The sequence below is a fragment of the Ictidomys tridecemlineatus genome, chromosome 8, assembly GCF_052094955.1.
Source record: "Ictidomys tridecemlineatus isolate mIctTri1 chromosome 8, mIctTri1.hap1, whole genome shotgun sequence".
Lineage (NCBI taxonomy): Eukaryota > Metazoa > Chordata > Mammalia > Rodentia > Sciuridae > Ictidomys > Ictidomys tridecemlineatus.
In genome coordinates, this window is record NC_135484.1 from 98,286,800 (window position 1) to 98,311,817 (window position 25,018).

Consider the following 25,018-nt stretch of genomic DNA (forward strand, 5'->3'; position numbering starts at 1 on the left):
TCTACCTTCTCATAAAAAAAAATGTTGTGTTATTCCATTTGGGGCCACTGTAGCAAAATGCCACCAACTGGGTAGCTTGTATACAACAGAAATTTATTTTTCACAGTTCTGGAGGCTGCAAAATCCCAAGATAAAAGCATTGAAGATTGCTGCCTGGCAAGGTGAAACTTTCATATTTGCAGACAGCACCTTCTTACTATTTCCTCACTTGGTGGAAGGACTAAGAGGTCTCTCTCAGGTATCTTTCAAAATCCCACTCATGAAAACTCTGTCCTTCATCACCTTTTAAAAGTCTCGCCTTCTAATACCCTCACATTGGTGATTACTTTAACATGTGAATTTGGAGGGGGAGGCAGAGCAAAAACCTTTAGACCATCACAGATACTTATTTGAATTACACTCTAGTTCTTAGGAATTCTGTCCTTCAGTATCTCCCTTTGTTCTTCATAATCAGTAATCTCTACTAAAACCAACCCCACTAGTATAGAAACTTGATAGTACTTCAAAAAACAAACAAAAAAGTTTTCCTTGATCCCACTACTGACTCAATTTCTTTTTCCTTTTCAAAATTCAACACTTGTGAGCTGGGTGTGGTGGCACATGCCTATATTCCCTAACTTGGGAAGCTCAGGCAGGAGGATCATGAGTTTAAAGCCAGATTCAGCTAATTAGCAAGGCCCTAAGCATCTTAGTGAGACCCTGTCTCAAAAGAAAAAAATTAAAAAGTGATAGGGAGAACTGGGATTGTAGCTCAGTGGTAGAGTGCTTGCCTAGCATGTGTGAGGTACTGGGTTTGATTTTCAGCGCAGCATATAAATAAATAAATTAAATAAAGGTCCATCAATGACTACGATTTTTTTTAAAATTTTAAAAAAGGGGCTGGGAATATGCTCAGTGGTTAAGCATCCCTGGCTCCAATTGTCAGTTCCAAAACAAACAAGCTTGTAAATATTTTTTAATTTTGATCTCTAGTTTTTGGTTTGTGATTATTTTTAGAAATTCTGTCTCTGTTTTCTTATAATACTTTGCAACATCAGAGGTAAGGACAGCAAAGGGATAAAGTAGAGGAGTAAAATTTGGAAACAGAAAAAAAAATTCATGGTGAACATAATATCACATTGGTCCTTCAGCATGGTTTAGGGGAACAAAACAGTTAATTACAGTAGAGAGATGTGATGGGAGGGGAGGGAAGGGGATGAGAGGATAGGAAGGGCAGCAGAATAAAATAGTCATTATTATTGCTGTATGTATATAGGTGACAGTGTGATTCTGCAACCTGTACAATCAGAAAAATGAGAAATTATACCCCATTTGATTCAAAGTGTGAATTGTCAAGATCATTGTACTGTCATGTGTAGCTAATAAAAAAAAAAAACAGTTAATTACAGGTTTGGGCAACAGGCCAGGTTCTGCTGAATGTCTCCCCTGAATCCTATCGATGATAAATTCCAACTATTAGAAGACAAAATTCTCAGATCCAGAGATACAAGGAGGTAGGGGTGAAGGTTAAGGTCACCAGTATGGAGACGAAGCTGCAGTGGGAAATAATGGTGGATACTAGGGATCACCTTCATTATGAGGCACATACTCTTCCTACTCTTACAAAGGTATACACACCTTACCAGAAATGGCAAATTAGTAAATGCCACTCTGGGCATCAGACATGCACACATCCAAGTTAGCTGATGAGCCAAGAGAAATTTTAATTTTCATGGAAAAATAATAGGATATCTGAAAAATGTAAATACTATAAAGGAAAGTAATTGCTCAGCCTTTCTGCTCCTAGCTATTTACTCAAGAGAAATAAAAATGTAGGAGTATACAAAGACTTGCTTACAAATATTTCTTAGCAGCTCTAGTAGTAGTAGGTCCAAATAAGAAATAATCCAGTCAACTGACGAGGGGATAAAGAAAGGACAACACATCCATACTGTGTAATACCACTCCATAATACAAAGAAGTGGACTACTGATACATAATGCATGTGAATGTCAAATACCTTAAGTAGACATACATGTGTACCTTATACTTCAAAAGGAAAAAGTATGGGGAAAACAAAAAAAATCATTGGGTATTCAATATTTGGAGTGGAGAGAAGGCCAGTCTACACAGGAATGCAAGGGAATTTTTCAGGTTGAAGGAAATATTGTTCATCTTGAATGTGGTGGTGGTGGTCAAAAATACAATTTTGTCAAACTCATAGAATTGTACAAATTGTAGTGAATTTTGTTGTGGCCAAATTATACCTCAGCTACAGACTCACAGACTCAATAAACTTGACTTTAAAGGAAAAAAAATATGTAAACTACAAGAAAGAATTTACTATAAGGATTATAAAACAGAATAGATACTAAACAAATTCTTGGAATATCAGCTCAAGAAATTCTCTTGAAGGAATCAGGAAACAATAAATACAAAAGAATATAAAGATTAAGAGACAGAATACAGAATCCAAAGTGACAAAATCAGTATTAAGATTTCCCAGGGGAAAAAAAGCATTTGGAAAAATAATGACTAAAACTTTTCCAGGATTTAAGGGGAAGGGAAAATTGTAGATAGAAGATGAAAGGCCATAGACAATTCCAATCAAAAAGCATAAGATAAAATTCCAACCTAGACATGTTATCTCTTATATGTAGAGATAAAATTCTAAAAACTCACAGAGCCTCTTAGAAATGGTCACTGTTGCAGAATAACAAATATCATGCTGACAAAATAGTTCATAAGTATGTTATTCAAAAAGGAGAATCTAGGAAGAAACATATTAATGGAGAAGACCTACAATTTTATGTTCAGAAAACTATAATTTAAAGGAAGGGCAAAATTAAGATACCCTTGCATATACAGAATTCCAAACATACACAAATAGATCTATTTAATAAAAATTTCAGCAAGATCTTCATAAAGGGGGGAAAAAAGCAGAAATTTATGAATGTGTGAAGATCAAAGACCTAAATAAAGAAGAGATCAAGGAAAGGTATAAACATATAAATGCACACAAAATTTCAAAAAAGTAGTAATAAACTGTATATGTTTGTTTAGCATGACTAAAAACAAGTCGAAATTGAAAAGTTTTATAGTACTTTCATAATGTTGAAAAGATATTGATAAAACTTGAAAATTGATAAGAAAATAACATAATTATTGTCTTCAGCAATATTTGTATAACTACCAAAAAACTAACAAAAAATTCAAAATTGCCATCAGTAAGTGTCAAAATATCAAAAGAAAGGCAGAAAAAACAAAGGGAAGAGACATTTTAAGTAGAAAAATTTAAATAAAAATTGCAGATATTAGCACTAATACAATAGAACTGCAATAACTCTAAATGGCTAAAGGTTTCCAATAAATAGAATCTCAGACTGAGTATAAAATTGATTGAATATAGAATATATAGTATAATATATAAAATATATAAAAATATATATATTTTTCTACAGGAAAACATACTTAGACAAGGGAGTTTTAAAAGGTTAAAAATAAAAGTAAAGAAAAAAAAGACACCATCTAGAAAAGGTTGAATTAAAAATGTTAAATTTGACTATTTTCATGTCCATAGAAAAAGCCTTAGTTTCAAAACAAAAATATATGCTAACAACAGTCATAAAAAATCAGAGAAGAGAATGAAGATCTACACATAAGCATCAGCCATATAGTTTGGAAATGCACAAGTCCAGTAACATACATGCTTACCTAACCTTAGTTTGCTCTTCCTCTTAGCAGCATCAACAATGATAGTCTCTTAAACACTTTGCATATAGCTTCCATGACACCACACCACACCCTCCAACTTTCCTCTTACCATAATGTCCTTTTCATTCTTTTTTGCTGGCTCTTCCCCCACTGACCTGTAATGTTTTGTTGCTTGGATCTCCATGTAGGGCACTTTCAACATCTATGTTGTGATCTTCAGATCTCTAACATTAGCTACAGACTCACAGGTGTAAGCTTCTCTGACATTAACCTCAAACAAATCTGTCCAAAACTAATATAGCCCTCTACCCTCCATCCCACTGGGCTTCCTCCACTGTTGTCTATCCTCAAGGCAGAGACCTGTGGCTCATTCATGACTCCTCTCTCTTTCACCACTCACTTCCAATTTCACAGTAAGTCTCGAACCCATATGCTTCTCTCTGCTCTGAACCCCTCTCTCCAGGCCACAAGCACAGAGGGCAATCCCTGACAGAAATGTTTCTTCACAGAAGTCAGAGTGATTGCTCCCGATGGCTCCACATTATTCCCTAGCCCTTTTTTTATGACTTTCCATTTTCTGTGGAATCCAAATTTCATGCCATGACCTAAGTAAGGTACTCTCATGAGTCCTTCTTAACTTCATTTTACACTGTTAATCCCTAGCTCTCTATTCTACAAATGCATTGGGTTTCTTTCTTCATTTTTACACAACCAAGCTTTTTCTTGCTTCAAGACCCAAAAAATCTCACCAGAAAACTTTTAGAACTAATAAATGAATTCAGCAAAGTAGCAGGATATAAAATCAACATCCATAAATCAAATGCATTCCTATACATCAGCGATGAATCCACTGAAAGAGAAATTAGGAAAACTACTCCATTAAAAATACCCTCAAAAAAAAAAAAACCTGGGAATCAATCTAACAAAAGAGGCAAAAGACCTCTACAATGAAAACTACAGAACACTAAAGAAAGAAATTGAAGAAAACCTCAGAAGATGGAAAAATCTCCCATGCTCCTGGATAGGCAGAATTAATATTGTCAAAATGGCCATACAACCTAAAGTGTTATACAGAGTTAGTGCAATTCCTATTAAAATCCCAATGACATTCTTCATAGAAATAGAAAAAGCAATCATGAAATTTATTTGGAAAAATAAGAGAGCCAGAATGGCTAAAGCAATCCTTAGCAAGAAAAGTGAAGCAGGAGGCATCACAATACCAGACCTTAAACTGTACTACAGAGCTATAGTAACAAAAATGAAATGGTATTGGCCCAAAAATAGACTTGTAAAGACCAATAGTACATAATAGAGGACACAGAGACAAACTCACATAAATATGGTTATCTCATACCAGACAAAGGTGTCAAAAACATTCACTGGAGAAAATATAGCCTATTTAACAAATGGTGAGGCCAAACCGGAAATCCATGTGTAGCAAAATGAAATTAAACCTCTATCTCTCACCCTGTACAAAAATCAACTCAAAATAGATCAAAGACTTAGACACTAAAACAGAGACCCTGCACCTAACAAAAGAAAAAATAGGCCCAAATCTTCATCACATTGGCCTAGGATCTGACTTCCTTGACAAGACTCCTAAAGTGCAAGAAGTAAAATCAAGAATCAAAAAAATGGGATGGGATTCAAATTAAGAAGCTTCTTCTCAGCAAAGGAAACAATTAATAACTTGAGGAGAGAGCCTACAGATTTGGAGAAAATCTTTACCACATGTACCTCTGATAAAGCATTAATCTATAGGATATAAAAAGAATTCAAAAACTTAACACTAATAAAACAAATAACCAAATCAATAAATGAGCTAAGGAACTTCACAGAAGAAGAAATACAATTGATCAACAAATATATGAAAGAGTGTTCAACATCTCTAGCAATTAGAGAAATGCAAATCAAAATATTTCTAAAATTTCATCTCACTCCTGTCAGAATGGCAATCATCAAGAATAAAGGCAACAATAAATGTTGGTGAGAATGTGGTGAAAAGGGTACACTCATACATTGCTGATAGGACTGCAAAGTGGTGCAGGCAATATAGAAAGCAGTATGGAGATTCCTCAGAAAATTGAAGATGGAATCACCATTTGACCCAGCTATTTCAGTCCTCAGTTTATACCCAAAGGACTTAAAAACAGCATACTACAGGGACACAGCCACATTAATATTTATAGGAGCACAATTCATAACTGCTAAATTGTGGAACCAACCTAGATGCCCTTCAGATGATGAATGGATAAAGAAAATGTGGTATATATACACACAGTGGAATACTATTCAGCATTAAAAGACAATAAAATCATGACATTTGCAGGTAAATTGATGCAGTTGGAGAATATAATGCTCTGTGAATTCAGCCAATCCCAAAACACCAAATGGCAAATGTTTTCTCTGATACAAGGATGCTGATTCATAAAGTGGTGGGGGGAGCATGGGTGGATTACACAAACTCTAGATAGAGCAAAGGGGAAATAGGGAAAGGGAGGGGATATGGGGGGAGGAAAGATGGTGGAATGAGATGAACATCAGTACCCTAAGTACCTGTATGAAGACACAAATGGTGTGACTCTTCTTTGTGTACAACCAGAGATATAAAAAAAGTGCTCTCTATGTGTAATAAGAATTATGATGCATCTGCTGTTATATATAACAAGTTAGAATAAAAAAACATGAAATCCTATCTGAATAGAACTGGAGAAATGTGAAATAAGTCAAGAACAGAAACACAAACACCACATGATCTCAGTTCTAAACAGAATCTGAAAAAGTTGATCTTACAGAAGTTGAGAGCAGAATAGGGATTGTTGATTAAACTGGGTTATGATGGGAGGGGTCAATCAACTGGTAGCATAAAATTGCTTGACAGAAGGGATAAGTTCTGGTATTCTATGGCAGAGCAGGGTGGATGTAATAAATATAAAACTTTATATATACCTCAAATAATTAGAAAAAAGGAATCTGAATGCACTTATCATAAAGAATTTATGAAAGCTTAATGTGATTGATATGCTACTTATTGAGTTGTATACATGAATCATAACATTACCTTGTATATAAAAATATGTATAAATATTATATATCAAATAAAATTTTTTTAAAAAATTGTTCAAGAAAAATTGCCTGAAATCTAGTGACCTAAAATATCATTTTTAATATAATGAGTAGTAGATATTTGTTAAATCAATAAAATATATATTACTATTCATATGTAACTTCTTAAATACAATTACTATATTTAATATAATACATATTTTACATGTTCAACAAGTTAAATTTTAAAAATTTATTTTAAATAATAATTATTTTTATAAAATAATGTTATTTTTGGTACAACAAAATTTTTAATTAATAGACTTAATGGATATACAACAAAATAGATTCCAAATACAGAAACTATGTTTGTGGGTTCTCTCTGTTAAAAATATAATTTATTGATATCGACAACAATCAGTTCCCAGGCTTCTATTTTACTAATAATGGATATTTTTCAATAATGTTCCAGTTAAAAATTAGGATAATTCTTCTAGTTATGAAGAATTCTGCATTTTTAAAACCTATGTCAGACATCAATGTCCCATTTTTTGAAAAGACATGCAGAAAGTACTAACTCCAAGACAGAAAATAAGGACAGAAAAGAAAATAATAATAATAATAGTTATCAATAAAGGAAAAGCCACATGCATTCTGAAATTTGGGTGAGTAAAGTTATACTCACCAATATAAACATTTGAAAAAATACAATATATATATAAATATTTGAAAAATAATTCAGAGAAGTGTAATATTTCTCCAAATAAAAATGACTACATTTTAAGAAGGAAACACATATTTAATTACAACAACAAATAGCCTAGTAGTACTTTAGCAATCTAAAACATTTAGCATTCTGTCCCAAAGTACAATGAAATTAATTTGGTCTATCAAATTTTAAAAATCCAGAAATATACCTATATTAAAGCTATTAGAATAGTACTATTTTAGTCCACTTCATTTTCCAGTTTAACAATTCTAAGTAGCTGTAATTACATTAATAATGAAGCTATAGTTTGAGATAAGTCACAGATTCTACATCCAGTTCTATAAAATGCTAACATACAACTACATACTCTAGTATGTTTTCCAACTGTTTTGAACATGATCCAAGTAAGAAATAGATTTACTATGCAAATTTGTACACATGTGAACATGTAAACAAACAAAAACAAATGTCAACAACGGCTATACAGTACTTGAAATAGAACCTGATATTGTACTATTTTTAAAATGCTGATGGCATTTTTATATATTGGTTTACTAACTATAAATTTCCCAACTGACTATTGAGCTTTGATTCAGTTTGAAAATCACTGACCTAGCAAATCTATGGATCAGTAAATTATAATAAATATATACATACTTTGATTGTTTCAGAACCCAACAATGTCTGAGGGGACCTTGAAGGAGAATCAGAAGAATGCTGGAAGAAAAAGAAAGAAGAAAGAAAGAAAAGAAAAGGACAGTCCTGTGAGGCATCATACTAAAGTAGAGGGAAATGAAGAGAAGCGAAGCAAATGTTTGAATAGCACATTCTATTCTAAGGCATTACCATAGACAAGGAATCCTGCAAGACCTTATCAATGGTAGCACAGAGCTCTTCAGTTTTCTGCCTGAGCTGTGCAGGATAACAAAACTGGAAAAATTGAAACCAGGTACTGAGTTAGCAGTGAGTTCCAGGGTTGCATGCCACAAGCAGGGTAATCTGAAGTCATTACCTCCACAGGAAGGTCTAATGTGCTGTCCTTGGAGACATTTTCAGTCTTGGCTGGTTCATCTAGTGCCTAGTGATAAATGAAATATTTCTCATGTGAGGCTTCCAATCAAATACCAATGTAGTAGAAAAGCAAACCCTGTATATCTTGATTTTCTAAGGAAAAAAAACTGAATCATTTGATGAGCTATTCTTTAATATGAAGACACTTTCCACATTCATCCAATTTCCCCTGGGAAAACAATCTCTCTAATATAAAGTGCAACCATAAAGAAAGGAGGCTGTTTGTTCTGTTTTTGACCCGCTTTTTTTTCTATTTTACGTTTTATTTAATTGTTTTCATTTTAATTAATTAAAGTTATTTTCCTTGTTCATTTTTTTCTATCCATTAATTTGGGCATGTGGTAGAGATAATGCCAAGTATTCATCACTTTCTTTTATTTGCTTGAACACAGTTGCACAACATCTTCTTAGCCTCAAGAATTTATAGATGGATTTATGACTGATTTTTACTGAATGTAATAAAAAAATGATGGGCAACCTCTGCTGAAAGGAAGTTAGGAATGGATATGACTTTTCTTCAGTGCCCCCCCTACACCGCTCTCTCTCTCATCTTCTACAGATGACTGACATGCAAGATGAGAGTAGAAAACATTATTGAGTCACTATTAAAGGGGGCTGTGCAGGAGGGTCAAACTGAGTGACAACAAGCTATAATGTGGGAAGGTAGCAAACATCAATTGCATCAAGTCATTAAAATGTCAGGGTTTGTCTATTGTGTCACCTAGTGTTCCTTACACCAAATAATACAGGAGTTATAGGCTATGTTTTTTGGGGGGGAGGGGGAGGGGAATCCTTGAAATTTTTTCATTCATACTGAGGTGTAACTCAAGCACACAAAATCTTAGATCATGTCACACAATAAACAAGAAGCTTGCAATTACAGTTCAGTTCATCCTCTTATTTATGTGTTCTAATTTCTATGTAAATTACATTTAAATATGCTATAAACATTACTGTGGTGTAAACTTGAAGTAGTTATGTGTATTTTAAAGAAATTTGAATAGAATCACATTTCCTAGTTAGCCACATAACCACCACTCCCTATGATCTGCATTCCTTACTGAAGTTCTTGGATTCTATTTGCCATTATTTCCCTTCATCTTGAAAATATTGCTTTAGCAATTTTTTTTGTAATGCAAGTCTGCTATCAAGGAATTCTCTTAGTTTTCTTTTAGCTATAAATATCTCTATCTTGTTTCATTCTTGAATAAATATAGAATATAGAGTTTTCTTTCTCTGTCACCTTTTCAAAGGTCTTATTCCACCATGTTCTGGCCCCCATTGTTTCTGAGAAGTTAGCCTTCATGTATTTCTGTTGCTCTGTCTGTAGGGTGTTGATTTTCTCTTTATATTTGAACCTTAGCAATTTGTCATGTGCCTATGCATGGTTTTCTTTGTATTAAAATTTCTTGGGACTATCTGAAATTCTTGAAAGTATACATTTTTTGTCTTTCATCAAATTTGGGAAATTTGGTATTTTTTTTTCACTCCATTTTCTCTCTCTTCCTATCCTCCTTCTGAGACTCCAGTTATATGTTGATATATCCCACATATCAGTGAAGCTCTATTCAATTCTTTAATATTTGTCTCTCCTGTTTTTAAAAACAGGTCATTTCTATTGATCTATCTTCAATTTTATTGATTTTCTATATCTCAAATTTTCTCTTAAGCCAATCCAGTGCACTTTTTATTTTCAATATTTTATTTTTCAATTCTAGCATTTTCATTTGATTCTAATTTATAGTTTTTATTTTTATGTTGAGAATTTCTATATGTTAATTCATTATGATAATATTTTCCTTTACATCCTTGAGCATATTTATAATAATAGCTTTAAAACCTTTGCCAGATAATTACAACACCTGTAAAAACTTGGGGTTGATTTCTACCCTTGAATATTGGTGGCATTGTTCTGTTTTTCGACTGTACAGATATTATGGTTTAGAGACTGAATGACATATTATAAAGACTCCAGATTCTCTTATGGTTTCATGAAAATTTTTTTTAAATTAGTTTTATCATGCAGTTAATTGGACTCCAAACCCTATTTGCCTGATTGTAGGCAGAAACTGAAACCTCTATTCCATGATTTTATCCTTCACTGGGCTTCATGGACACATGTATTAATTATCCAATAGTTATCCAAAGATTTGGGCAAAGTTTCTAAGCAGCATTACATGAGTTGTGTGGATTCAAATTTTAAACCCACCTTGGAGAGCAAGCTTGTTGTTAAAGTTTATTTTTTTCCTACCCTGAGCTTAGATTAATTAGAAAATGTGCTTGTCTTTCTTTCGTAAATGTCTTTTTCTCATCTCTTCCATCCTGTACTTAAGAGTACAACTTTTCAAAAATCCTGGCTTTATGATAATGATGCAATTTCAGTTCTCTATCCTGCTCAGTTCCAAGTCTTTCTCTCCTCTTGCCTAGTTAACAATAAATGCACATTCTTATGATTAGTGAGTTTAATACCTTCAAAACAACCAAAGCATCTGCATGCAGATGAACATTCTGAATTTCAGTCTGGTATGGTATTTGGTCCTTTGGGATTTCCCATACATTTTTTTTTTTATGTGCTAAAGCTGTCTACTGAATTGGACCACACTTGCCAGTGTTTGACTGAAAATGATCTAAAAAGGATGGTAATTTCACATATTCTACCTAGTTTTAGAATTTTGATCATCAATTCTAAATGTTTTACCACAGGAAGCTTTTCAACCTATCTAGTTCAAATCCACTTTCAAATTTCAACAATCTACCATCCCTAAGTTCATTCAGAAATATGTGCCATGAGTTTCCAAGACAGGTACTAAAGAAATCATCACAAATGTGATAAGCAATTACAGACTAATTAGAATAAGTGACTAGTCCTTCAAGGCAATCATTTTCAAAGGAAAAAAAATAATGATCTGAATATAGATGTTCTGGTAAATTTGTAAACAAATAAAAGAACCAGTTCTCTATTATAATGTTTTATACAATTTTTTTAGAATACCATTCTGCCCTGTCCTCTTGTTTAGATTTGCCTCCCATTTCTCATTTCTTCATTGTCATCTTGATTTAGCCATATCCTTAATTAAACTTGTCCCACCAGGACATGGAACTGTGAAATTCATTGCTCATCAGAATCTATTTTCCTCCTTTATACAAACCCAGGCAAATAACAGATATACATCTACACTTATAGGCCTTTACCTACAGGCTGCATGTCAGATGCTAGAATCATCTCTTTAGCACAGGATATATACCTAAGAATTCATAAAAATGGCATCTAAAGGATAAGCTCTTACCATCCCTTTATTTTAATAGTTCACAAACAAAATATTGTTTGAAAACTTTTGTTTCCAAAATGCACTTCCCTCCCTGTTATATAACAAAATTTAGAAGATTAGTTATGATAACTGAATAGAAATATTTTTTACCAAAAATAATGTCTTATGCATTTTTCTTCTTCCTCTAAAATTAAGATTAATAATGAGAAATGATTGGCGGGGGACAGAAATTTTTACATAATATCTCTTATCTGGGATTCAGAGGGTTTAATATTTCCCTGATAGCAGGTATTCATCAGTTCCTATTCATACTGTAGGTAAGGAAGTGGTTCCTTCCCCAGTGTTATTAGTATGAACAAATACATGACTCTTACACCAAACAGATGCTAAATCACAATGGTTTATATACAGTGTATATCACAGGTACCCGCAGTCCAAGAAAGGAGGACACCAAATAGTATGCAGGCCACACAAGGGTTGAACTAAGGTACAGAGTGAACAACCAGGGGCAGTGGAGTTCGGCTTCATAGTATCACTTAGAGAACTCCTATTCATCTTTTTCTTTGCTTTTCTTTTTAAAGTAGAACTTATTTTTTTCAATTGTTTGTGTTCAACACTGATTCATCTTGAAGACCCAAATCAAACTCCTTTATAATGTCTTTCTGGCCCTCAGACTAAAGTCAACCATTCCCTGATTAGGCACCATATACTTAAGCATACTGTATGGTAATTTTTTCCCAAACTATTTCTTTACAGTACTGGACTATTTGTTCTATTATGGTATTATCTTTGTAGCCCCAGGATACAGAACATGGTAGAGGCTCAGGAAAAATCTTCAGGATGGATTGAAGAGTGAACTCAGAAAGTAATGGATTTAAATGAGTGAATGAATTATATAAATATGATTTTAGGACTCCACAGTGAAATGCTTTAGAGAAGTGGTTTAAACTCTAAGTATTTTAACTAATAAATAAATTAGTTATTTTTCCATAATATAATTAAATTTGCTTCTCCTCAATGATCAGCTCTTAGCATGTGATCAGTATTGGTACAGTGAGATGATTTTTTTTTCAGCCAAAACCAGATGTGGTTGTTATTTTACCTAAATTAGAAAATTACTACAGGCAAATACAACTTTTCTTGGGCTACTCAAATTATTAGACTTCATTAAAAGAATGTCAAAATTATCTACTTATGTCCCCAAGAAAACTAAGCAAGATAATGGTTTTAAGCAGAAATGCCAAAACCTGAAATGGGGGCAATAGTCAGATGGTATTAAAACTATTTTGTATGTGGACAGGCTTATTTTGGATTAGATAGCCTTGAAATTTACTAGACTTGATATTTTAACTGACTAGAAATTATTTGTCAAATATATCATCTTGATCCACTTCTAACAGCCATGAAACTAGCTTTTTTTCATTGTTCAAAAATTTATTAAAAGAAAATATTCTAAATCTCTCTTAATAAGCCTGAGCATAGATTTATATATATTTATATTTTGTTTGTTTTACAAGTTAGCCAGTAGGGTTGTATTGAGGTTTCTTTACATTTGTTCATTGTGAGTCAGTCTCTAAATATATTCCCCAGTAAAATATTGTTATTAAAAACATTTTTCATCAAATTGCACTATAGCAATTGATGCATAAATAGAATATTGTTTAAATCTTTTTTAAAAGATTTAAAATTTTAAATCTAAATTTTCAGATATTCTTACTAGAATATTTACAATTTACACAGAACAGCAAACTTTGGAGCCTAGATTTTAAAAGGAAACCTAGTGAATCCAACTTTCAGCAGAAAATAGTTTCTGAACCTAGCACTGCATTATAATTAAGAGCCAAGTGCTATGAAAAAGCATCGCAGATCATATTTTCATCCTTATGAGAAAATATGCCAATAAACTGTAATAGGTGTTCTCCACTGAAAAAGAGCACCTCTGATAGAACTGTACTTTTCAGTCAGATGTATTGAATTGGTCTAAACTGCTCCCCAAGGAAATGGGATTAAGTTCTAAAAATCTGAAGATGGAATGAATTGATCGTACTAGAAATGAAATTAGACAGCAAACTGCCTCCAAAGGAAGAATGATCTAAAAGGACTTGTAAACTTTTTGTTATCTCTTGACCATCTATTGAATTGAATTTCAAAACTTCTGTACATGAGTTACTGGATTTTAGTAAGGATCAAATGAACCTTTAAAAGTTATTTATGTTAAGCCTAAATGCCCCTATACTTTCTTAATCTGCTCAACTATTTGGTAGAATAAATCACCAGAGCACTACAGAAGACTTGCTTCAGGAATACAATACCATTTGTAGGATTGCAGATATTCTCAGAAAAATAAATCTTACTTTGATTATCTAGTTGGGGAATCAGGTCTTAACTAAAGAGGGGAAAGTACACTCTAAGCCAAACAAGCTTGCAGATATATAAAATTAGTTTCTTTAAAGATCTAGGACTATTTACCAATAGATTATTTTATTGTGATCAGTATAAATTTTTCAAGAGCCAAGGAACTCAGTGTTTTTAGTCCCATGAGCTTTGAAAGAGGATTAAATGCCTATTCCTCCCACAGAAAAAGAAGGATTTTTGCAAACTACTGCAGTGGGTTTCAGACCCCTTGCATCAAGGCTCAATGATAGGAGAAGTCATACTTTTTCTCCATTTAATTAAGGATATCAGAAGGGTGTTCCTTATTTCCGGGCAAGATCTCCTTCACTATAATTTGCCCCATCTCTTTCAGTAGCTCCAGGAATTGGGCTGATTTGCAATCCCTGGCTCTTTCAAATCTTTTCATAGCTAAATTTTTTCCAATTCCCTTTAATTGTTCCTTGTTTAAAAAAAATTATCATTCTAATTCAAAGAGGACTTCAATACATTTTAGTGAGTTAAAAAAAAAAAGTTGAAGACAGGGTTTCAAAATCACCATCTCTTGCTCAATACTTCAATTTAATAATCCGATGCCACCACCGCATAAAGAGCAGGGTAATGCTGGAAGATCAGATGTCCTTTGAGGTTCAGCAATATACTAACCTTCACAGAGTTGTGAAGATGGTAAACCATGTGGTTTGGTGCCTGACCACCAGAGTACTCAATAGGAGGCCATTGCAATGGTATCATCTAATTGCCCCAATGCATCAAGTCAAAAACCAACCTGCTACCCTTGTATCAGAAGGCCTTTTATGACTTTTCACTGGCATATAGAATTGGTTAGGCTTACTCTATCCTAAATATTCTCCAGTAGTAGTAGTGATAGTAGTAGTATTTCAAATATCATATACTAGGCCCCTTTATACTCTTAGGAGTGAAAACTTGCCTTAAGATTGGGATGAAATTGCAAATTTTAGAAACCTACCCAGCCCCAAACTAAATACATTCATTCACTGAACATTTATAAAAAGAAAACTACTATATTTACTCAAAATGTTCATGATGGAGAAAGAAACCACTCAGTATGAATAATTAAATGTGATATAGGAGGTGCATCCAGACAACCACCTGAGGATAATCAGTTAAGCATGGGTATGAAATCTGGAGATGTGTTCATTGCCAAAGAAATTGGCAACACACTTGCCTCTGTACTAATCTAAATTAAGTGATACCTCTCTTGGATAGGTCATTGCTAAATTAACAACTAGATTTTGTTAAATTTTTGAAATAGGCAAAGATCTTAAAATACTCTCACCCAAGAACATATGCTTAATCAGATTGAAGTTTAGAAAATCATGTTTTTAAAAATCAATAGTCAACTTAGAATAAATTGATTAAAAACTAACTTGATATCCCAAATCTTTGCCTTTCTATTATTATACAATGGTCTTTGCAATGGTCTTCAAGATAACTATCTTTTACCTTCCTTCTATGATGAAACAAAAGAATTTATCCTGTAACTCTCTATTTAAATAACTAACTCTATAATTTTATTTGATACCTGTAAAATTGTGTGTGCTAGAATCATTCTGTTTAAGATAAACATACTTATAAATTAAATTTATTTTGAAAATGGCAGACAGTAATGACATTTATTAGGAAAATTGTACTTCACCCTTGTCCTGCTTTTATATTGAAGGGAACAGAAAATTTGAGCTCCCTTCAAGAAAAAAAAATATTCTTTCTTGGAAAACTATTAATCATTAATATGACAAAAAATGCATATTTTTGACATCATGAAATATTCCTTCCTTAAAATAATTATACTATAAAAATAACAATCCATTTACTTGAAATATTAGATTGTTCCCACAGCTTAATTTTAACTTTTTACATATTGCTCTCAAATTCATATAAGAAGAAAATTTAGTCAATAAGAATCCTTTTAATATTCCCCAAAATAGATTATTGTGCAGGCATTGAGACCACGAATAAAGTTATTTTGTCAATAGTACTCAGTCTATTGTTCAACACGCTAGAGTAGAATCCATAGAAAATTGCAAATACAAGTTTACTTTATAGTCACTCTTATTTCATCCTCATGTCTTAGAGAAGATGATTATTGGAGGAAACTTAAGCCAAAGACCCTGATACCAACACATTAAAATATGATGCCTTATATTTATCTCTTCATATAAAGCCTTAGTTAGGACTTAAGCTAAAATGCTTCCTTCACAAATGTTCACAGAGGGAAAATGATAGAATATGGAATAAGCCGTAAATTTAAGTTTTGATGCAGACAATAAATTACAGAAGTACCAGAAAATTCGTGTCCCCTGCCAACAAAATGTACTATTTTGAAAATAATGGGCTTCATCCAGGAGTGATTAGAGCTGAAACCAAGCCAATAATTTAATGATAGCTTAAAGTCTCATTGCAAGAGACGCCTGTATTTCAATTTACAGAAAATCTTGCTTTTAAAAATAGTATTATTTTCAAAGTAATTCCAGTTTCTCGTTAATTATACAATATGCTATGGAACAAAATGCAGCACAAGATAGCCATTATGGCCATAATCCAGCTGGGGATAGAATTAATTGTTGAAATATTTAAGACTTAAATTATATATGCAAGCTCTATCTTCAAGGCATTCCACAGAGTGGACCAAGTATTATAATGAGACTGCATCTTCCTGACCCTTAATTGAGTTCTATGCAATATCAAAGGGACCACAAAAAAGCTTCTGTGATTGAAAATATTCCAAAATGTTAATTCTTTTCAAAATAGAAAAAATTCTTAAGATTATAGTCCTAATTTTCCACTCAATTCAAAAATAAATCCCTTTGATTTTAGTGACATAGGATGAATTATATTGTGTAAACAGATGTGTAAAGAAGACTAAATTGCCAGATTTATTTTTAAAACATTACAACACTGAAAGGAGCAACAAAATTCCATTAAAGAAGTATTATTATAAAAAAAATAAACTCATAAAATCTTTATATGTCCATGATTTTAAAATTCTTACAAAGCAAAATTTCTGATTAAGAAATACATACCATGGAAAAAATAATAGAAAATTTGCAAATTTATACAAAAGATCTAAAGAAGAAAAAAAATCATATTATACCTTGTGACCTTTGAGTAATTTAAATATTTATGGTCCTCAAATAATTTATCTCGGCCAAAAGACAATCATCTACTCTAGTGTTCATACAATAATCTGTCCCTCCTTAAAATAGCATTGTGTTAAATAATTATCATAATATTCATTTTTATTATTATTATTATTCATAATTATCATTTAGTTGCACCAAAATTTTTAAAAGTTACTTTTCTACAATGTCATATTTTATTCAAAATTAAAAACATAATGCCTTCCCCAAATAAACTTGCATGGGTTGAATATACATCAAAACCACCATACATATTTATGAAATGGGTTTTAGAGAAAACTGAAAATTGAATGAATGAATCTTCATTAATAATGAACAAACATAAAAATCTCTATAATCCAGTTAATTGGAAGAGGAAAAGCTGGAAGATAGAGATTCTGCATCCAGCCTTATATCACAGACTTTCCTGAAGTATTAGCTGCCACTTTTCTCAATAGAAAATCAGCTTTGCAGCACTACTCCAGAAGAATGAGCCTCGTTAGATGGAGTATGTAGAGATGACACCAGGATGTAGGAGGCTTCTAATCTCCTCTTTGCCTCACTGCTGAGAAAGTTTGTTCCACATCTGTGAAAGCAGACACTGGTGACCAGAGACGGGAGATCTCTATTTGAAACCAGCAGAGGGCCTGTGGTCACCACCACTCCCATGATGGCCCTAAACAGTGAGCCAAGGGGCAACTGGGGCAGTGAAACTTCACACATACTCCTGAAGGTTAGTGCCATCTCATCTTTTAACAAGCTATCAAAGGTAGAAATTCAGGAAAGCTAGAGAAAAGCCTGCAGATGTCTCTGAAGACTAGTGACCTTTCAGGACAAAGTATTTAACTATATAGAACATAGATTCTCGACCATATGTGGATAATATGAAATTATAACCAGAGATATAAGAAATGCAGTCCACTTGATTTTCACCTATATGCTATTAGCATTTCTCACTAACAGTTTATCAGATAAGATCTCATACAAAGGTTTCATTGTAGATTATGCAAATAGAACAAGAATATGGATTCATAAACCAGTGATCAAAATACCACCTCATTGACAAACTAACATTTTGAAAAATGATAGTAACAGTACTTGAAACACTACAATTACAGGGGAAAAAAATGGGCTTGAAATACTAAGAGATAAATAGACTACATAAAAATAATATATGAAATGTATAATTTGACAGACATGGTAGTTGATTTTACTTTGATTCTGATATGAACACTTCATTTGACTCTCATTTAGACAAATGTGGTGGGCTTACTAAACAAGACATTTTAATTTACAAGCTGAAGTAATATCTTATAATTTTATAATCTCAATAGCAAAGCAAAAATGTCCTAGAATCATGTGAAAGCAGCTCGGTCATTAACAGGGATCTCAATCCTCCCTCATTTCTAGCAAAAATGAATGAAGAAGGTTAGCTCATCCTGAGGTATATGATGCTATTCTCAACTGTAGTGTAGTTTCCACATTGTGTCGTGGTGGAAGCCAATATTAATCATCAAGTCTTGACAAGTCAATGACCAAGGTGGCCAGTTGCCACATAACCCCATATCACCTTGATTCTTTGATCAATATGAGTGAAGTAGAATAAAAGTTTTTGAACATAAAAATTATTTTAAGTTCCAAAAGATAGGTATATTTTCACATCTGAATCAAGCTCCCAAGTCAGCTAGACAATGGACTAATCATCTCTGAACTCATTGACCCCTTAATGATAAATCAACATCAACAATGTATCCAGTTATATTAACCAAGATGCTTTCATACACATCATCCTTAACTAAGAGCAGTTTTATTTAACTTTAAAATATAAATCTTCCCAACAGAAATTTTAGAAACATAATAAAACTGACATTAGCAACATAAAATTCACTCTGTTTTTGAGTCAACACTGACCTTCTGTTCCAAAAGTAATGTGTTTGTAGGAATTGCTGCAAAAGCCTTGTAACTTGACTTGGTCTTGTATTGCTAGAATGGGTAACCAGAAAGCAAGAGTGGAGATGAAAAAGGGAAGAATATGACAATTTTAGACAGCTCTACCAAGTTAAATGACAGGTTATCAAATGAAGAAAAGAGTCATTATACTTGAACAACTTGCTTCTGACAAAAAGAAAATTAGCTCACATATTAATATGTTATTAGAATGAGAAGCAAAGAAATGCTACAGTAAAATATCAGCCTAGAGATCATAGGCAATTAAGTGCAACACAGTTTCACAACTTAAAAACATTCATTTCCACAGTTACATATAAATTTCTCATTAGCTGCATGCCCTCATAGGAGTACTGTTCTATAAATGAGCAAGGTTCTTTCTGTTGATCCTCAAAGGAATATTTCTTCTTTATAGTACCATAATTAACAAATAGTATAGCAGTAAATTTAATTGAGCTCTTGATACATTTTTGCATCATTCATAAAAACAGAGATCATAATACATAAAATTGAACAACAGTTCTTAACAAGGTAGTCAATAATTTTAAAATATCAGCAATATAACTTCATAATGGAGAAACAAGTAAAAGCCCCTGATCATTTAAGTTCATTTTTTTCTACCTCATCATCATCTCTTGTACTTTCTAATATAGTGATATTGATAAAGTAAATTTTAAAAACTTCCTAAATTTTAAGTAAAACTCAGTGTGATGTAGTTTAGTTTTGTGGATATTTGGAGAAGAGAGGTGAGTATAAGGAAGTTGTAGAAAGCAGGATAAAAAAAGCATAATCAAAAGCTCAATTTTGATATTACTCTGGGTCTCAAGCTGATTAAGTTCAAGGCTCCTATCTCTTCAAATGTCCTTGCTTTAGGCAGCTTCCCAGTGGCTCAGAGCTAACTGGAAATTGGCACAAAGCTATAGGGTGTCTCAGTACCTTGGAAAGGAAACCAAAGAGTCTAATGAAGAAGACAGGACAGTACAACAAAATTAAACCTTGAGTTTATGAGCATAATTAAAGTAACCTTCATTAAACTGCTGGGATGAAGCTAAAAGGATGACACATTCACTCTTCTAGGAAGAAGCTAAAGTAAAAAGAAGTGCCAAACCTAGAGGAAGATGTCAGTGTCCAGCAAGAAACAGAACATATTTTCTTTGTTCATTTTTTAAATTTTCTGTCTACTGTGTTAGATATAATGAAGAGAATTGAGCCATCTGATACCTGGGTGCCAGCTGGTTTGGCAAGGAAAACCACCTTATCCTGATAATCATGTTCACCCACACACATGCTCATCTCATACACTCCACATACACAAACAAATGTACATATTTATATGTGCACAGATTCCTAAATTCACATGCACCCACATAGAGACATACATATATACATACTCGCACCTGTGCGAACACACACTCAGCAAAGCATGCAAAGATTTCAGAATCTGCATCCTTTTTTCCCATGAAATAAACTCTGAATGTTTACTTATGTTCTATTTTTCTCTTTCATATAGCTATTCTCCCTCATGAAGTTCTGATATTACTCTGGGTCTCAAGCTTCAATTAAATACTTTAATTTCTACCTTCTACCAGGTTCTCCACTCTTCCAAGTCCTGTACTCCCATCTCCTCCTACAAGAAGGACAATTGCTGAAGGATATCTCAGGTCCCTTCATGCCCTAAGACTTCACATTGAGCCTAAAATGCTGTGGTCTACCAGCAAAAAGGTATTTGAATAAGGATTGAAAAATTCAATGTCACCTCTTCATATAGGAGCAATAGGAACTGACATTTATTATTATTTAATTTTATAGAAATCCTATAATTAAAATCCATTAGGAAAAGCAGAGGCATGATCTCTGTCCAAGTACATCTTATTAAGTTTGATTTCTCATTGTAAACTGTGAGGATAATGATTTTTATGTTATTTAATGTACTAATATTATTTAATGTTTTTATTACGTGTGTCATTTTTAATCTTCATTCAAGTTACATACCAATGATAGTAAGTTCTTACTAGTGGGTTCTCCCAATTTGGTAGCTGTTAAACTGTCCTGAAAATCTGTTTGGATATGCACAGTTCAACCAGTGGATTCATTCAACAAATATTTATTGAGTAACTACTCTATGACATGCACTAGTCCTCTAAGATATATATAATCTTTCCTTTTCAATCTGAAAATCTTGATTATTGCTATAAAGGATACTTTTTGGATCCACTCTCTTTCCTTTGAGTTCTCTCAACAATATTGTTAAACCCAAACATGAAGTTCTTTATTCTAATTTGGAATATATTTCTTTTTCAGCATTCCATAGCTTCCAATTTTATTAGTTTCCCTATTTGATTTAAAAATAAAAGAAATAATATGAAGCCTTTTAGAAGGGAGATTTTATATTTTTTCTCATTTTATTTTCAACAAATCTGCCAGAGAACAAATGTTGAGCAAGAATTTGTTGACTTGAAATATTTAATTAAAGTGTTTAATTGAAGATTATAGCAAGATTCAGAGGATATGAAAAAACACAAATTTTAGTTCTTTATCTATTGATCCAACCCTAGACTCACTTGGCTGATACCCATATTCCCCTCTACAAGCATGTGCTGTGCATACTTCAAACGTTATGATTTTTGAAGTCATCTTCCAATTTGATCCACAATGTTTGAATTCATGAACTTGGATCCCTGTTTTGTTTAGAGTTTGTTATGTGTGTGTTTGTTTGCTTGTTTTTCCTTTGAAAACTCTCTTCTGCAAGTTAAATTGTACAACCCCCCAATTAAAATGCAAATACTCCCTATCCCAGATAAAAGGAAAACTTGACAATCATTGATTGACATTTGAGTGTGAATTATTACTAAAATCAGTTTAGCTGGAGAGAGGCCAAGGGAATGGGACAAGAACTGGTTAGTGTTAAGTCAGGTGACACAAATAGCAGACATGGAAGAATTGTGGAATATCAGGAGTCCTCAGAAAAGCACCAAGATCTTTTGAAGGGGGTGGAATAAAAGACAGTGAGATAAAAAGGAATTGAGAAAATATATAAGTCCAGCTGCTGTTTTATCATTTCATACAGTCTCTCAGACGATTGCTAAATATTTGTTATTCAACCTACAAAATAACACAGAAATATTATCTTCACTTTCATAGCTATCACCTTCCAAGCCACCATCATCACTATCCTAGCTGATTGATTATAATAACCAAAGTCTCTCTACTTCCCCTCTCATCCTCTTACAGTCTACTCTTAACACAACAGCCAGGATTGTGTCACTTGTCCATTCAAAACTCTCCAATGGCTTTCTGTCTTCCTCAAAGTAAAAATCAAAGAATGAAGAGTGTCTTACAAGATCCCACAGGGTCTGGTTCCCAGTTAGGTCTCCTTCTGACAACGTCCAAGTACTGTCACTCCTCAACTCCACATTGACCCCAGCCTCTGCCCTCAGAACTTTTTCCTCACTCTGCTCTCTTAAGGAACATCACTTCTTTGGATGTTGCTTTCTCAAAGATGATTGACTTATTATTTGGAGAGTTATTATTGATTGTTTCTCTTCCACCATGGAATATAATAAGCTGGCATTGTTGCATGTTTTGCTTGTTGTAACTTGGAAAGATATATATTAGTTACTCATTACATATTTATTGAATGAATGATTTGTTTGAACCCAAACTAATTATTTTAGGTCATGAAGACACATCTCATATTGCTCATTTCCCAAATGCTTTGCAGTTCTGAAAAATGGAGACAGTCACATACTGACTGCTGCCACTAATTCATCAGTGTAACATAATTGAAAATTGTTTGATAAATGAATGATAGTTTAATAAACAGAATACCAGCTATGGAGACTAATGAAATATCTAAAGCTCCCAGCAATTTTCCTATACAAGTTATATGTCCAAATAATTTTGAGGCCAGGCCCATTACTGGAGGACCTCACAACTGGAAGAGATATTCAGACCTTTTACAAACCCCTTTTAGTGTGATTCTGATGTAATGGTCACTCCAGTTTATATTAAATACCATGATGACTTACTACAAGAAAAGTTTAAATTATTGTATAAATGAAGGCAAAATATATTTGGAACCCAAACACAACCCCTATGGGTGAATTTTATGATATCCAGTCTTTGTCAAGAGGAAAAAATATGTCTTAGACAATATAAATATTGATCAAATAGTAGCCTGAGCAACATTCAGATAAATCTCTATTCTGCCTAGGGCCATAACTCAAAACAAAATAATATTTTAAAATCATATTTGATGGAATCCAAGTAATCCAGTAATCCAAGCAACTCAGGAGACCAATGAGGATCACAAGTTCCAGGACAGCTTCAGCAACTTAGCAAGACCCTATCTCAGAATAAAAAAATAAAAACAAAAAGGACTTGGAATGTAACAGTGGCAAAACAACCTTGGGTTCAAGCTGCAGTACAAACAACAACAACAACAACAAAAACTACATCTGAAATTAACATAACAATTATATCATACTCATGCAAACAGATTCAAACTATAAGACCTATCAATGAAAATGAAACATCAAACATGCTCTTTTTCTGAATTTAGCTCAGCCTACTCTGGCTGTTCCATTTTATTTTAATATCAAAGGACAGTAGGGCCCAGACTTTGAACTAATATCCTTCAAGCATTTCTGTTTCAATTTGACGGCCATCTGTGTTCTAGTACCCATATCCTTTAGGAATCTGGGCACAAGTGTAGCTGATCTAAATCTGAAGCTCTTTGACTTCAAAAAGAGCTCTGTGCTTGGATTAGCACCACCCTGGAAGGAGCAAGTCAAGAAACAACTTAGGAAACCATAGAAATTCTTTGATTTCACAAAGCTTTTGTCTCTTTCTTCCTATCATTCTATAAAATAATCATGCCAATTTAAACAAAAGTCAAATGTCAAAAGAAACTAGGATAGGATTTATCTCTACCAGCATCAATTTTAATGATTTTTTATACTTAAGGTATAATTCTTGAAAATAACGGTTTGTAACAAAAAAAAAAATGTTGACTGATTTTAGTCTAGAGAGATAATATAGCAAGAAGCAAGTAGGAAATAAAGATTAAAGGGAACAGTCTGCCTCAAAGAGCAACTGTTTTTTGCAATTATAAATTTAACCCATGATTAGAAACTTTTTTTTATTCAAAAAAAATAGATGAATGTTTTTACTGGTGGTAGTTATAGTACTCACTTATATTTTCATGTTCATCAACTTTAGTGTATATTTCTATAACCTTAAATTTTCTTAACTTGGAAATAAAGAAAATAAAACAGAAAGAAAAACCTAGTGATTGAAATTCTTCCATGATGGGAGCAGGAAGGGAGTCAGGCGGGGGAAATAGGTCTTCAACACACCAGCCTTTAATTTATCAAAAGCCTTTATGGACTCCCTCTTCTGTGTCCAAAACAGGGCAAAACAGGAACAAAGCACAGTGAACCACAAATAGGAACACTTTGAAGAGGCTTATGGAGTAAAAACCACTTCTCACAAAGGTAATGAATAATTTATATGGCAGCAAGTCTTAAAAAATGATTTTCAATAAATTCAGGAAATAATGATTAGATGGCCAGGATTTTTAATATACTGCAACGAATTTCATAATCACACATAGGTATTGAAAAGTCATTAAGGAAGTTCATTTCACCTCAAATAAATAGGAATTTTAAATTTAGAATCATAGAAAAAGTTAATTTTATCCAATTCATTTGCTGTGAAAGTTTAAAATATAAGGACTTAGTCATTAAAATACATTT

General features: G+C 32.9%; 1 protein-coding gene across 15 annotated transcripts in view; it reads right to left on the minus strand.

Moving 5' to 3' along the window:
* Nucleotides 1–25,018, minus strand: part of Mlip (muscular LMNA interacting protein) — a 124,509-nt gene that overhangs the window by 76,380 nt on the left and 23,111 nt on the right. For 10 of the 15 annotated variants that reach the window (XM_078019870.1, XM_078019867.1, XM_078019872.1 and 7 more), the window contains 3 exons: nucleotides 19,227–19,298; nucleotides 8,460–8,525; nucleotides 8,105–8,164 (listed from right to left, as the gene is read on the minus strand). The exons of 1 other annotated variant lie outside the window; for it this stretch is intronic. In XM_078019870.1, the coding sequence (XP_077875996.1) occupies nucleotides 8,105–8,164; nucleotides 8,460–8,525; nucleotides 19,227–19,298 (198 nt within the window). The remainder of the gene's footprint in view (nucleotides 1–8,104; nucleotides 8,165–8,459; nucleotides 8,526–19,226; nucleotides 19,299–25,018) is intronic. 4 more of the 15 variants (XM_078019866.1, XM_078019864.1, XM_078019873.1 and 1 more) reach the window with 3 other exon arrangements.